This window comes from Coffea eugenioides, chromosome 9 (assembly GCF_003713205.1).
Source record: "Coffea eugenioides isolate CCC68of chromosome 9, Ceug_1.0, whole genome shotgun sequence".
Lineage (NCBI taxonomy): Eukaryota > Viridiplantae > Streptophyta > Magnoliopsida > Gentianales > Rubiaceae > Coffea > Coffea eugenioides.
Genome location: NC_040043.1, coordinates 7,890,011 through 7,904,365, shown reverse-complemented (window position 1 = coordinate 7,904,365; position 14,355 = coordinate 7,890,011). Strand labels below are relative to the sequence as shown.

At 33.7% G+C, this 14,355-nt stretch overlaps 2 protein-coding genes across 2 annotated transcripts; both read right to left on the bottom strand.

The window, feature by feature from the left end:
- Nucleotides 1–6,633: 6,633 nt before the first annotated feature.
- On the bottom strand, nucleotides 6,634–8,361 carry LOC113782117. The gene is made up of 2 exons (XM_027328027.1): nucleotides 8,052–8,361; nucleotides 6,634–7,967 (listed from the first exon to the last, which is right to left on the bottom strand). Exons 1-2 carry the CDS (start codon nucleotides 8,359–8,361, stop codon nucleotides 6,634–6,636), a joined length of 1,644 nt encoding a protein of 547 aa, XP_027183828.1.
- Nucleotides 8,362–10,531: 2,170 nt separating this feature from the next.
- LOC113783757 (F-box protein At3g07870-like) lies at nucleotides 10,532–14,066 on the bottom strand. Its single transcript, XM_027329970.1, has 3 exons — nucleotides 14,052–14,066; nucleotides 12,095–13,489; nucleotides 10,532–10,836 (listed from the first exon to the last, which is right to left on the bottom strand). Exons 2-3 carry the CDS (start codon nucleotides 13,483–13,485, stop codon nucleotides 10,722–10,724), a joined length of 1,506 nt encoding a protein of 501 aa, XP_027185771.1. The 5' UTR covers nucleotides 13,486–13,489; nucleotides 14,052–14,066; the 3' UTR covers nucleotides 10,532–10,721.
- Between the last annotated feature and the right edge of the window lie 289 nt (nucleotides 14,067–14,355).

Below are 14,355 nucleotides of genomic sequence, written 5' to 3'. Positions count from 1 at the left end.
TTTAATTGCTTCTTTCATTTATTGGTATTCATATGTTTCCTGCTTTTAACCGTTATATCTCGTGTGGATGATTGATTAGTGCGCAATAATTAATTATTCATATAGGCTATTTTGCTTATTAGGGGTAATTGAATCCGTAATTGTTCGTTATCCCTGTCTCAGTGGCAACTGGCGTAATTGGGTTTATGTCAGGGGAACATATGATCTAATTAAACAAACCCTCGTAGCGTGTTTGTTAGTTAGGATTGGGCCTTTCTAATTATTAATGCAATCTAGAAATTAAATCCTACGGTCGTACCTAGGGTTGTTTCCGGGTTAGAGAAATAGTTAACGGTCGTACCTTGACTATCGATAAATTAAGGAAGGGTTGGTTGTTTATCGCGTGCATGACAACTATAACCAATCTATTAATAAATGTGGAATTATCTGTGAATCGATGATCAGTGCATGAACCACTTCTAAAGTGTACCCTTGGCTAGAGTTTCTCTAATAATTATTTCTTTTATTTATTTTCTGCATTTAATTTATTTAGTTAGCATTTAATCCAAAAATCCCCCCATACTTTGAACTCTAGAAGAAACGAATTATCCCCAGTCCCTGTGGATTCGACCCTACTCACCGCTATATACAAAATCTATATTTTTCTCGAGTAGGTATTTATTATTGCACAGGTTCGGCACCTGTCAATTCTTGAGAGAATTGTCATTGCTATTTTTTATTTTGACATGATCTATTTCCAAGGAGCTGGTGATGAGTGGAACTTGGAATGAGGTAGAGACTTATTTGTCAAGCTTTGTTTGAATTGTGCCTTAATTTGGCTTTGGCTCTAAATATTGTTTTGAAAGATCCAAACTTGGACAACTTCAAGGGTCTTTGTTCTATGTACCAAATTTGTATTCCAACAGCAGTCATGGAATAATATTTGATAACCTGAGTGACTGCACTGATTGCTAATGAGGCGATTTTTCTAGATGAGGAGCATCTCGACTGGAGAATAATAATTGTCATGTTGGTGAGGAGGTGCTGGTGCAAATTGGGAGTTAGTGGGGTAAACGACGATGCAGCATACCTCAGGATAATATTGGAAACTCAGTGCAATGATGGACAAACTTGAACTTCAAATACGATATCAGAATTTTGTGGTTGCAATCAATTAAATAATTCCTAAGCTAAGAAGAGATTAATTCGATTACCTTGCAGGTTGTCTAGTTACTCCAATCTTCCTGCTATATATCTTGAAACGTGAAAAGAGGCATTCCCTTTGCAATAACTCGCCACAGAGATCTATCACAATGGAATATCTAAATTAATTAAAGCATGTAAAACAAATCACATTGCAAGCAATTTTTCCACCAAAACAATTAATCAGTACGACCATTGAGACACCTGAGCATTCTCTTAATAGATCAAAACGTTTTAGCAAATCACTTGACTGGTAGGGGTATTTAATAGGTCATGATCAATATGCGATGGATCATTCAATCGGTAGATCAAAATCATTTCATAATGAAAAAGTTGAATCAAACACTATATATTATTTCTACCACTAATATTACTAGAATCCTACACAATGCACAAATAATGCACATGTTTTATGTCAAATATTTATGGAGCGTTTCTCCTTCGTTAATTCATTTTTTAATCAGTAATTAGATAGAATTAACTTTTAGTTTACAGCTCTAATATATTAAAGAACAATTGGTTAGGACTAACTCACCTGTCTTTACATAGTTATGCCTATGCCTTTAACATAAGAAAAAAATAAGGGATAGATCTCCTCTATGTGCTAATTAACTTTTCTTTCTCAACCAGTAGCTATAATTTTCATGTATAGTTTCTGATAAGTGAATATTTAACATACATTTTGTACAAGTTTGGCATGAACTTTTGGTATGTTTTGAGAAGATTAAAGCCATATTTGAACTCTTTTTTGTGATAATTGCTTAAATATTGTTTAAGTGTTCAAAACTTGATAAATGAGTGAATTACCGCGTTAATTTTATGAAATTATGAAGGATATTGATATATGAAATTCATGCACGAGATGAAGAAAATGTAAGGATCATCTAGATGATAAAAGTACAAAAATACTAGGAGCAAAAATGAAGAAAAAGGAAAGAAGTGAAAAACTGGAAATTGACCAGCTCGGATCCGAGCCCTCGTCTGTACTTCTGGAGCAATGGATCCGAGGTCAGACGATCCGAGCTCGGATCTATACGGAAAAGGCCTCGGATCCTTCTTCACCCCTCGAATCCGAGACTCGGATCTACCTCTCTCTTCTGCAAGTGGCACAGCCTTTTTTTCTCACTTTTCACACAACTTTCCAGCTATCTTGAGTGAGAGAATTCGGTGGCACATGCTTCTGCAACAAAAGGAAAGACAAAATGAGTTATTGACAAGTCAAAACAACATGTCTTTTGACTTTCTTTAAAAAAATCTTAGTTGTTGGAATCATGAAGGAGAAAAAAGGTGCTTTCCACCACCTTTTATGCAGAGAAGCAAGGAGAAACCAATGATCACCATACGGAGGGAGTTTTTCCTTTTGTAACAATTTTCTCTCTAAGCTAGAAGTTCTAGAGGAAGCACTTGGAGATTTCACTTGTAATCATCTTGCACAAGACATAGCAGAATTTGGAGGGCTTCACCATTAATTGACTAAACTTTTCTTTATCTTTCTTGTACTTGTACGTAATGATATTTTACATTAATAAACTTGTGAGTTTGATTGTTATATCATTCATGAGTAGCTAAATTTCTTTATCCAGGGAGTAGATGAAACGTATGGTTGAATGATATGAATGGAATGTGATTTATACTTGTTGTATCTTGTATTAACTTATCTATTTGTGCAGTAGTAATTACTTCTTGTTGTTTGATCACCAATAGCATGTTTATAGTTGTTATTAGTCAATGAGAATTGGTAGTAACAATGAAAAATCATGAGTAGAGCTTGAGTTGTATGTTCATGAAAATAGAGGTACTCTTAAGTGGATTATCTAGCATTTCATGAAGGAAAACAGAGTAGAACTAGTATTTCACCATGAAAATAGGGAAAACTGGACTGTTCTAGGCCATTTTATCATGAGAATGAGATTTGGTAATATTGGAAATGAATTCCTGGTTAAACAAGGATAATAACAAGAGGTAAATCTATTCATTTGAGTCGTTTATGCCATAAGTGAAATCTACATCCCTAGATTCAATTTTGAGTGAAAGTTCTCCATTTGCATTTATCATTTATTAAACCAGATTTGTAGACAATAGCATTATAATCTTCTTGCTCAGATTCATTATAAGTCTAAATAATAGAGAAAATAAGGACCTAATACTTGTAGACATTGCTCCTCGTTGGATCGACCTAATATTTGCCCAAAACTACTAAGTGACATGTATACTTGCAGTCCAATGGGTAAAATTCAGAAATAAACTTGCATTGATATAAAAATCCCGTCAGTTTCAGAATAGAAAATTTTACTAATTAGAAGTAATTCAAGCGCTCGTCCATTTCCTAGTATATTAGGAATTACATGCTCTAGCAAGAAAAGTTTCATGGAGCTTAATTGTCATTAATATTAAGTTTTTTTTAAAAATTTTATAGTTGTTGGCATCTGGGGAAAATAAATAGCAAATCCAGAACATGCGCAAAACGTTTAGAATTAATGTTCTATACACTAATAGTGTATACACTTTTACCGTTGAATGCATGACACATAATTCGAATTTAAATTTGAAACCCAAATTTTGCATATGTATCTGCATTCAACCGTGATAGCGTATACATTGTCAATATATATAAAATTTACTTAAACATTTAACGTAAACAAATTTTTAGTTGTTAGCATTTGGGAAAATTCCTATTATTTGCTAGTATCTGATCTGATGGAATGAAAAAGCAGCAGTGTTTGTCAATTAAGCTTGATTGAATGACCTATTTGCGTAAACCCTTGCAAAGATATAGATTAGTTTGACCTAAAACACGTGCATTACTTGTGCATTATTTTGTATAATGCTAATATTATTAGTGGAAGAAATAATTTATAGTGCTTGATTGTACTTGTATAGTCACCAAATGCAAGAGTTTAATTAAATAGGTCATTGAATCAAGCTCAATCAACACACATCGATGCCTTTTCATTCCATTAGATCAGATACAAGATAATAATAAGAATTTTTTGAGACTCTTATCAAGTTGCTCATCTCAAAATGGTGATTAGGAAGGCGAAACAAGTTGCTTACCTCTATTAATTTCCTGATCAGGTAACATGGAAAAAGGTTTTGAATTATGATGTAATCAGGGTATCGATTCCCATTTAATTTCTTTGTAATGGACCTTTAGGCCCTCCAATGTACCCAAAAATAAAATAAAATAAAATAAACCTACATACAACAAGCACAATAGAAATAAACACATAGATGAAAAGCAAATATATTAAACAAACACTCATATACATACATATATGTCCTCTCTTTCTCTCCCAATCTCTCCCTAAAAATATATGGACAATAATAATATTTCTAAATATGAAGACGGCTACTAGGAAGCCGCAATTAAGTATATATTTATTTACCCTAAAATTAATTATTTATAGTATAATAATTTGTTGTACATTATATTATAGTATATTATATTAAAGCCTATTTAGTATTACATGCAATTCAGTTCCAGGGGTAGTTGCCATCGAAGATCCCTGGATCACTCATAGCAACCTGAAAAGGGGAAGCAACTTGAGTTGAATGGTCATTCATATTAAAATGTATAGCTTTTATTTTAAAAAAAAAATTATAGTTGTTGGCATTTGGGGAAAATAAATAGCAAATCCAAAACATGTGCAAAACATTTAACGTAAACAAATTTTTATAGTTGTTGGGAAAATTCCTATTATTTTCTAGTATCTGATTGGATGGAATGAAACAGCAGCAATGTTTGTCGATTGAGCTTGACTAAATGACTTATTTACGTAAACTCTTGCAAAGATATAGATTGGTTTGACCTAAAACATGTGCATTACTTGTGCATTCTTTTGTAAAATTCTAATATTATTAGTGGCAGAAATAATTTATAGTGCTTGATTCTACTTATATAGTCACCGAATGCAAGAGTTTAATTAAATAGGTCGTTTAATCAAGCTCAATCGACACACATTGATTCTTTTTCATTCCATCAGATCAGATACAAGATAATAATAGGAATTTTTCGTCACTCTAATCAAGTTGCTTACTTCAAAATGGTGATCGAGGAGGCGAAACATTTACTTTTCTCCTTTAATGTTTATCGAACCAATCCTAAAAATTTATTTGGTTTTTCTTAAAGGGGTGGATAACTATGAAGGCGAACCCTATTTTACGAGAGAATGCCTAACACGATGAGATGTGTTGATTGATAATTGGAATGAAATAGCGTCTAGGAACAATCTTAGAGAAAAATAAATTGTGCAAATGTAAGCAGTCCAGGTTAGGGAAATTTTATCATTTTAAGAAAATTATATGTACTTTTAACTTTTTTTTTTCCAAAACTCCATTTTACAGTTTCATCTTCCACCTTAATCCAAAATGACTAAAATGGATGTTTATGTTAAATTTATTTTTTGTTGTGGACAAAGCGATTTACCATGTTGTATATGAATTATAAAGAAATTCAACAAATTTCTCCTTTTCTGTCATCTGTCTCCCAAGGTCCAAGAAATCATCTCTGCTATCTCGATCACTATTGTTCAAGATGGGTGTGTTAGTATTCCTTTTTTTGTTTTTTGTCATAAATAGCTCTAACTATAACTTTTTGTTCTGTGGACCTCTCATGCATCGCACGAGGATAATGGTAGTTAGAACTAATAATACAGACATCTCATGCATCTCACTAGGTTCTTTACTTTTTTGTTAATATAATACTCCCTCCGTTCCTTATTAGATGTCCTAATCCATTGTTTCTTTTTATCTGTCATTTTATGATATCAAGAAAGCATTTATGAACTTTTTTCCAAATTTACCGTTGCTTACCCTTTCAACTTTCTTGAATTGGAACTCTAAATAATTAAATGCAGTATTTGTAGCATTAACAATAGAAGTAGTTGAAGAGATGAAGAATTAAATTGAAATGTGTCTATAAATTGGGATTGACCAACTCCATTACATAGTCATCTAAAGAAAATGGAGATCGATAAAGATATCAATGTTTCAAATTCTATAAAATTGTCCAACTCAAGTGTAGTGTTCAGTGGAGAAAAAAAGAAAGTTACTCTAAATTTTGACTTGAATGTACTTGCAGATCGTGGGTTCGACTTGAACAAATTTCCAGACGAAGGAGATGATGCTTTTGCAGAAGAAGAATTCCAGCAAGTGGTTAGGATCATGTTAAAGGTTTATCTTCCCAAATTCTATTAACTCAAGGCCAATAAGACATGTCTCCTTCAAAGTCCTTTCTTGTTCGGCTTTATTTTGCTTCATATGATGGTCTACTATTATTTTACTTGATGTCATGGCTGCTTATCACATGAATTGCAATTCCCACGGAAAAATACCAAAAACAAAGCATAGAGACATCGGAGAAGCATCAAATACGTGCTACTTTGAACCAAAACCCCAGGAAAAACAAAACAGCATATTTAGTCATTAATCATTGCAAAATTAACTTGGCAATCAAAAACTTAAATAATCAAGAACTTCTTGCACTAATGTGGGATTACATTTCATCCGAGTAGGGAGTCGGCCACATCTTTCTAGCACTGCTTTCTTACTATATGGGATCTTATATTTGTTGGAACCTTTTGCCTTCATGATTTCTATCATGCATGTTTGAAGTGTTAAGAATATTTTATCAGATTCCACAGTGGAGAAAGCTTCAAATGACTTCACAATAGCATTAACAAGTTCATCAACTGTTGTAGGTGCTTCCTTGTGTTGTAATGACTGAATTGCACGAAAGAACCCAAGATCTAAGACATTTAAATCCGGAGAATTTGCTGGTTGATACATCAAACGAATATCAAACCCATCTTCTGTAGCTGCTCGACAAAAATCAGCATCATCAATGCCAATGTGAGTTCTTGCATTTTCTTGTTGAATAAATATTGGCTGCCTTAGATAATTTCTTGGCCACTTTGCTTTGATGGCAGGTAACACCTTTTCAATTAGAAACGATTTTATAACTTCTTTATTTATCAAAGTTATTGGTTTTGTTTCTAATGTACCTGCAGATCTATTAACACTAGTTCTTTTTGCTGGCTCTTGAGTGACGTATGGGAAGATACCAATTTTTCCAGAGAAGATTTCAGTCCTTTGTGTATCAAATCTTGGACGACTTATAGCAGCTAAGAACATGACTTTTGGAATGAAATTTTTACTTTGACAAGTGCGTAATGGCTCTTCCTCATCTGGTAGCAAGTAATAGTTTTCAGACTTCTTTGACATGTAGAACCATTTTTCATCGATATGAATAATGTTATGCATACCTATGAAAGTTGGATCATGTGGTATGCTGCAACTTTCCAGCATAGACAAACAAAATTGCAGTCGATATCTTTTGTTTTCTTCCTTCAAATATGGTTTTATGCCATTTGAGTGACGCCGTATAACTCCAATCTTTAGAAGTCTAAACAATGAGGTCTGATTTGTGTCTAAAGCGGAAGCTAAAGATCGAATAGATGTCCTCTTTGATAAGGGGGTCTCACGAAATCGAACCATGTCAATCTGAACTCTTTTTCGTCCACAATTTTTTGTCTTCCTATGACACACATCACCACTGTCCTTTGCTCGTTTCCAAATACGTTGAATAGTTCTCAGTGAAACTGAATAAGATGATGCCAATGTCAAGAGAGTACCTTTTTTGACTTTTCCAGTAACACTTTGTTTCAACAAAGCACAATGTATTCTTTTGCGTTCTTCATTGGTCAAAGTTTTAAGTTTCCTTGTGCGACCACCACTTTGTGCTTCTACCACTTCTAAATTTGGATTGTCATCACTAACGTTGTTATCTGGTTAAGAATAAAACAAAAATAAGAAGTTACTGGTACATATAGGTAAATAGGAGTCAATAATATGGAAAGAAATTGTAATACCAGCATTCAAATTTGGTTCCGCCAATTCTATCACTTCGAGATTTGCTTCTGTTTCATCTTTTGCACACGGCTCTTTGTTCAAGTAAAAAAGGAATTGACTTGAGGATATCTCAGTTGTTGGAGGACTTTGATTAAGGTTGAAGTCAAGAACAAAACCTTCTTCAATAATGCAATTAAGATCTGGCAATTGATATTGCAATTCCTCTGTAGCAGCTTCTTGAGCCTCTTCACTATGAATGTTAGAATCTGTCCATGAATTATTTAAATCGATTTCAAGTACAGGCATCTGATATCTTTGCCTTGAACCCATGGATAAAGTAAGTTGTTTTGAATAGATTTAACGTCCAGCATACTTATAATGTCAAAGTCTTTTGTTTTTTGGTGGGAATTAATATTCAAATTTTGAGATCTATGAAAACAAATTTGGTGGGAACTATTCAGATTTAATCTATTGATTGAGAAATGTGAGAGAGAGTAAATGACAGGTAGTATTAATTAGGTATAGTTGAAGAGAGATAAAGGGTAATTTTGAGAAGTAAAGTAAAACTTTTGTTGACTTTTAGAAAATAACCAACTTTCTTAATCTAAGAGAATTAGTTCTTAATACGATTTTTTAGTTTCTTGAGAGAATTGTCTTTGCTATTTTTCAGTCATCCAGTTTCTTTTTGATAAATTAATTGTTGACTTTAGATTGTAAATCTGTTGATAAATTAATTGTTGACTTTAGATGGTAAATTTGTTGGTTTAGACGGTAATTCTACTGGTTTCGATGGTAAATTAATTGTTAGCATTTCTAAATCAGTCACATATTTCTTTTTCTAACTTTTTACTCCTGAAGTATTGACGAGATTGGTAGATGTCTACTGAATGGAGTTTTGTTTGTTGAGATTCAAACGAAATTTTTACTTTGCTGAGTTCAATAACAAGCATTAGCTAGCATCTTTTTGAAACATACTAATGGTATGTTATTTGAATCTAAGCATCCAAACCTATTGCTGTTATTGTACGAAGATGAAAATAGCTCAAATTGAACACATGGAATAGTTCTCATAAGTAGAACAAACTGTGGTTGCACGAAAGTTGCACGAAAGCATTAGCTGCATAATTGTAGGGTACTTTGATGGGTAGAACAAGAAAAAGAGTTAAGAGAAGGGATTGCAGGAATAATCCAAATGCAAAATTCTTCACAAGAGTGAATAACTCTCTTCATAAGCTAATACTCATGTTTGGCAATTGATGAAACATAATGAGAATAACAAAACTGATTAAATACTTTAGTATTTTCACGAGCAATGCACGTGCTTTGTTCTGGTAAATTTATGTCCACCAAGTTGATTAAGAGCTAAAAACCTCCGTTTTACCTTATAAATATCGTTATTTCTGGTTTAAACTAGTTATAATTAATAGTCTAAAACTACAAGAAATATATATTGCACCCCTCCTCAAATAAACTAGGGGTATTTAATAAAATTTAAATCCTTCAATACTCAAATTTTAATGAGAAACAAGTAAAGGAAAAACAAAAAGACGATAATAGATGCATTAAAGGTGAAAGAGACCATGTTAGACTCAAGCGATATGTAAAACTTAGCCAAATACAATTAATTAATGTATGTAAGCATCTTGTTTATCCCAAAAAAAAATTAAATTTAACATTTTTAAGAAAAAAACTTGAAGATGTTGGACAGAGAATTATTTAGTGGGAATAATTCTATATTAATTAGTTATAGCCTTATAGGTACATTAATTCCTTTCTATCTCTATCCTTAACACTAACCTAATCACCATTTGTGATTTTGCTGGTTTTACAAAATCTATTGTACAAGTCCAAAATATGAAAAAATAAATAAATAAAGTTACCACAACAAATCAGCCAATTTTATTTGTTTTGTTGTTTGGTTAAACTAAGCGTGCCAGAAAGGTTTTATTTTACTTTATGAAAAGAAACTTCATGAGAAGAAAACAGAAGGTACAATACAAGCTGAAGTGCAAAAACTACGTTGGTCTTTCTTTCGGATTTCCATTATTTCAATTTTCCTGTGCCAAAATCAAACCTAACTTGTGTAATTGAGGCTGCCAGCACTACCAAATCCAACCATGTATGGAACCAGAAAAACATTTTTTTTTTACTCCCCCTCAAGTCATGTACATATTTGGCTTTAAAAACTACCAAATACTGAATCCAATAGGAAAGCATTTACGTGCAAATTCGAGGTTTCAAGCAACAACAAATCCAATTAGCTGAAAAGGAAACTCTCTATGTACTTTATACCTTACAGTAAGCAGTAAGTGCATTTAAACTTTATGGAATTTTTTTAGTATCAAATGCTTTAGAAATTGTACTGAATTTTGTGTTTTAATAGCCCTCCAAAGAGAACCAAATGGTTGCTATTGATCAGTAACTTGAAAGAAAATATGCATTTTCATGGAATTTTCAAGTCTAAAGGATCAAGCTTCAACTTAGTAGTTAGCAGTGCTTCTGCAAAAGGTGCTTGCTTGGCATTGACTTTTACTAGTATCACAAACTGTCACATACCAAAAGCATGTACATCCAAGGAGAAGCAAGCATAGCCTCCTGATATAGCAACAAAATGAAAAGACTACTTCCCAAGTTCCAACTGCATGGTACTAAGTTCTCCAAACATTCAAGTGCTTCACAACTGCAGTAAATCATTCTTCATCGCTGTAACTGTAACTGGAGGCATCAGTGTCTATTTCCAAATCCCTGATTTCTTCCACCAAGAAGAGATCTTTGGTTTCCCCTAGCAATTTAAATTCATTGCACCTATATCATACCAAGGAAGTTATACCTTTGAAGCATCATTTTCAGATTCTGAAGTAATAAAACTTCTAAAGAATATATAAAATGAGCTTAACCAGTTGCCTGAAAACAATTCCTTATGGGTATTACGAAATAATAATTGCCGAAACTAACAGCAGCCAATCAGTATGTGCGTACAAATAGTATCTAATACTGTACAACTTGATAAAAAAAACTTATGGAAAGTCGTAAACCAAAAAACAGAGCACATACCATAAGAATGACAGCATTTTGGGACTGCAAAACTAGTAGTCTTATTTCCTTGCGTCATTGTATACTAAATGATTGATTGCACATTAAAAAATCTAGTTAAACATTTCTACTGCACAACAATATCAAAATTAATGAAAGCAAAACTACTTGGAAAATGAACCACTTGGCAGGATCAACAGGCCGATAAGATTACTTATAATCCTAGTTACTAAGTTCTATCACACGGAGTAGATTGATGGCATCAAGCAAGCGCCATACACGAGGATCCCTCGAAATGTACAAGTCCTTAGTCCTTAACAACTAAACAGCGAACTCTAAATAAGACACTACAAAATAATAGACAAGGAAATGCAGCTTCTGAAGTCATAAAACCTCTTTGAACACTGTGATAATAGTATACATTAAACTATCTATCCAGGCATAGCACTTAATTTCATTTGAGACCATCATGCTCAATCAACAACTAGAAAAGCACAAGCAGGTGTTGCATCAACATAAAACTCAAGAAAATAGACCCACAATTACAAGTCTTCAATTTAAAACATGAGTAAAAAATGTATGAAAAATAATGCCTTATAAGCATATACACGCATAAGTGCAAGTCATCTCATTTGCTCATTCATACAAGAGATGCAATTTTGAGCATGATAATATCGGATATAATGGATTTTGAGCTATAGAGAACGTCAGCAACAAATGTCAGTATGGTTCATTTGAAGATGCAGAGTTTTAGTAGTGATGTTTTCATGCAAAACAGCATAGGAATTTACATGTGCTCCTAACTGGTTGCACAAACTAAATCTGTGATGATCAGATTTTTCCCCAGAGGTCTATAATATCGGGTGTAATTGTTTAGTCTACCCCTTGCAAAGGAAAATAAATCCTCAGCTTAATTGAACAAGACTAAGATCCAATGCAACATCAACTAGTACCCTAAAGGAGAGACAAAGAATAACATATCAAAAGCAATAGTTTAATTAAGACAAATCAAGACTCAGTAAAACATCACCTTGAATTGACATTCAGTATCTCAGCATTGTCACCAGTCACAACATCCTTGAGCAAGATGAGACTTGGAGTATGAGCAACTGCTTCAAATTTCATTTTGATGTCTTGAATTCTGAAGTACTTCCATTGATCAAATTGAGGTTCATAATACATGAATGCACTTTTAGGACACTGAAACATCAACAGCCCTTTACTTTCTAGGAAATTTATGGGGTGGTAGACACCGACTGGCCATCTATCATAAACAGACAAGTTAATTGAAATGAACTTTGTCCAACTTTTGGGTTCACCATGTTTCTGCATAACCCATATGTCGATGTCATCAAAGACTGGGCCGACACACAAACACAAGCTATTATTTAACACTCCCAGGCTCAGATTACGCAGATTATCCCAATCCTTCATCCGGTGCTCTAATGGAGGTGGCTGAATTGCTTTAAATTGCTCTTGGCTGAGATCAAAAGAGTATATGAAATCCAATTTCCTGTCATCTTTACGGATCCAATGAAGAGATCCTTTCAGACAGGTAGTAAATCTCAGTTCACAACCATAAGATGGAGCATGACCAATGCGTCTCCAAGATCCTGAGCCAACTGTGTGTACCTCAGCCACTCTTTTACCAAAAACTTCTTTACCTGTAATTGGGCAACTAATAAGCTCCAGACGTCCTTGATCAAACAATCTAATAACTTTATATTCGTTAGTCTTCTCACTGAAGCCAAATCCACAAGATACTATATCATTCAAGCTGTTATCAACTTCATCAATCGCTGGAAGGTTTAAATACTCGCCTGTTACTGGGTTACATATGGCAAGAGGATTGTTATATGAGGGATCTGACAAGCAAAGAATTCCATTGCATGAATTGACAATTTGGAACTTCTGCTCTTTCGTCCTCACTTTTATGGTTCTCACATTCATGCAACGCTTCTTAGAGCCACCCTTACTGCAAAGACTCAATTTGGCACCACTAGGATTCTGAGGCACCATTTCAGCATTGCGCAGCGGGATCTTCAACTTGGTCTCTAGCTTCAAATTAACCCCATCAGGAGAATAGTTATCTGAATTGTAGCTCACATTAATCTCGGACGGTTCAATTAGGTAAAGCATTCTTGAAACTCTTGAGTTACCCAAAGTCCTAACCAGAGGACAAGGCTGTGCACTGGCAAAATGCATCTTAGCAAACTGAGGATCTGATATGATACGGCGCCAAGGTTTACAAACACACTTGCACATGATGATTGCCTTGAGTGGGAGTCGCAGCACAACATCTTTAAAGATAAAATCGGGTAAATCCAGTATAGAAGTACTCTTTGTCTCAGTCTCTTCATCTGCATCTCTTTCCACATGTTGGCTTCCAACTGCCTTTGAGTTTCTCTTCCTCTTCATCATTACTCTACAAGAAAGTCCAAAGCAAAAAATCGATCAACATCAACACTTAACAGGCAGCAACAAATTAGTTCAAGATATTGTGTGACAACATGAAACAGACATCTGAGGAGCAAAAACTTTAGCCACATCATCATTCAATACGAGAAATGTATAAATCTTCATTCTATAGAAACCTTTAAAATCTGAACAATCATAAGTAAAGTCGGAAAAATCATATAAAAAGACCACAAATTATGTTTAGTTCCTCTTTTTTTCTTCATTGGTATTCGAAACATATTTCTTGATTTCATGCAAAAATACAGAAATCCCAATTCGAAACAAGTTAGTATCGGTCCGCAGATGTAAATTTCAGGAGTTTTCATTTACAAGAAGCCCATTAATAAAGATAATCATCTGCAAGACTATTGCTCTGCAATCACAATATCAAAAGAAAAAAGAAAAACATACATATACATTGATCAAAGTCATTTAGCCAAAAAAAACTTTCCACAAACTCCTAGATTGCAAGGAGTAAATAAATTAATTTTTTCTGGAGATTACTGATAGTCAGATAGAGAAATGTGTACCTGAGAGAAAAGTTTGAAAATGGGAGAGAGAGAGAGAGATGAAGGGGCAAGCCCAAATGTATCCGGAATTGTGACTTGGCGCCAAATTGGTCTGCAGTTTACTTCAATGGCGGGAAAATAGAAAGCAGAGTCGCTAGGATTTTGTACGTACTTGCTTTTGTCATTTTTGAACTTTTTGATACATTTTCAGAAAACAAAATTTAGAATTGATCATATGGTATTCAGAAAATTATGTTTATAAACCTGTATTTTACCTTGTAATTTTCAACTATAATCAAAATTAATCACATTCGATTTTATTCTT

Coding starts and splice junctions, on each gene's coding strand:
- LOC113782117 (XM_027328027.1), bottom strand. CDS start 8,361: ATGGGTTCAAGGCAAAGATATCAGATGCCTGTACTTGAAATCGATTTA. Junction 7,968..8,051: donor GGAACCAAATTTGAATGCTG/GTATTACAATTT, acceptor ATTCTTAACCAG/ATAACAACGTTAGTGATGAC.
- LOC113783757 (XM_027329970.1), bottom strand. CDS start 13,485: ATGATGAAGAGGAAGAGAAACTCAAAGGCAGTTGGAAGCCAACATGTG. Junction 10,837..12,094: donor ATACTGAATGTCAATTCAAG/GTGATGTTTTAC, acceptor GGTATGATATAG/GTGCAATGAATTTAAATTGC.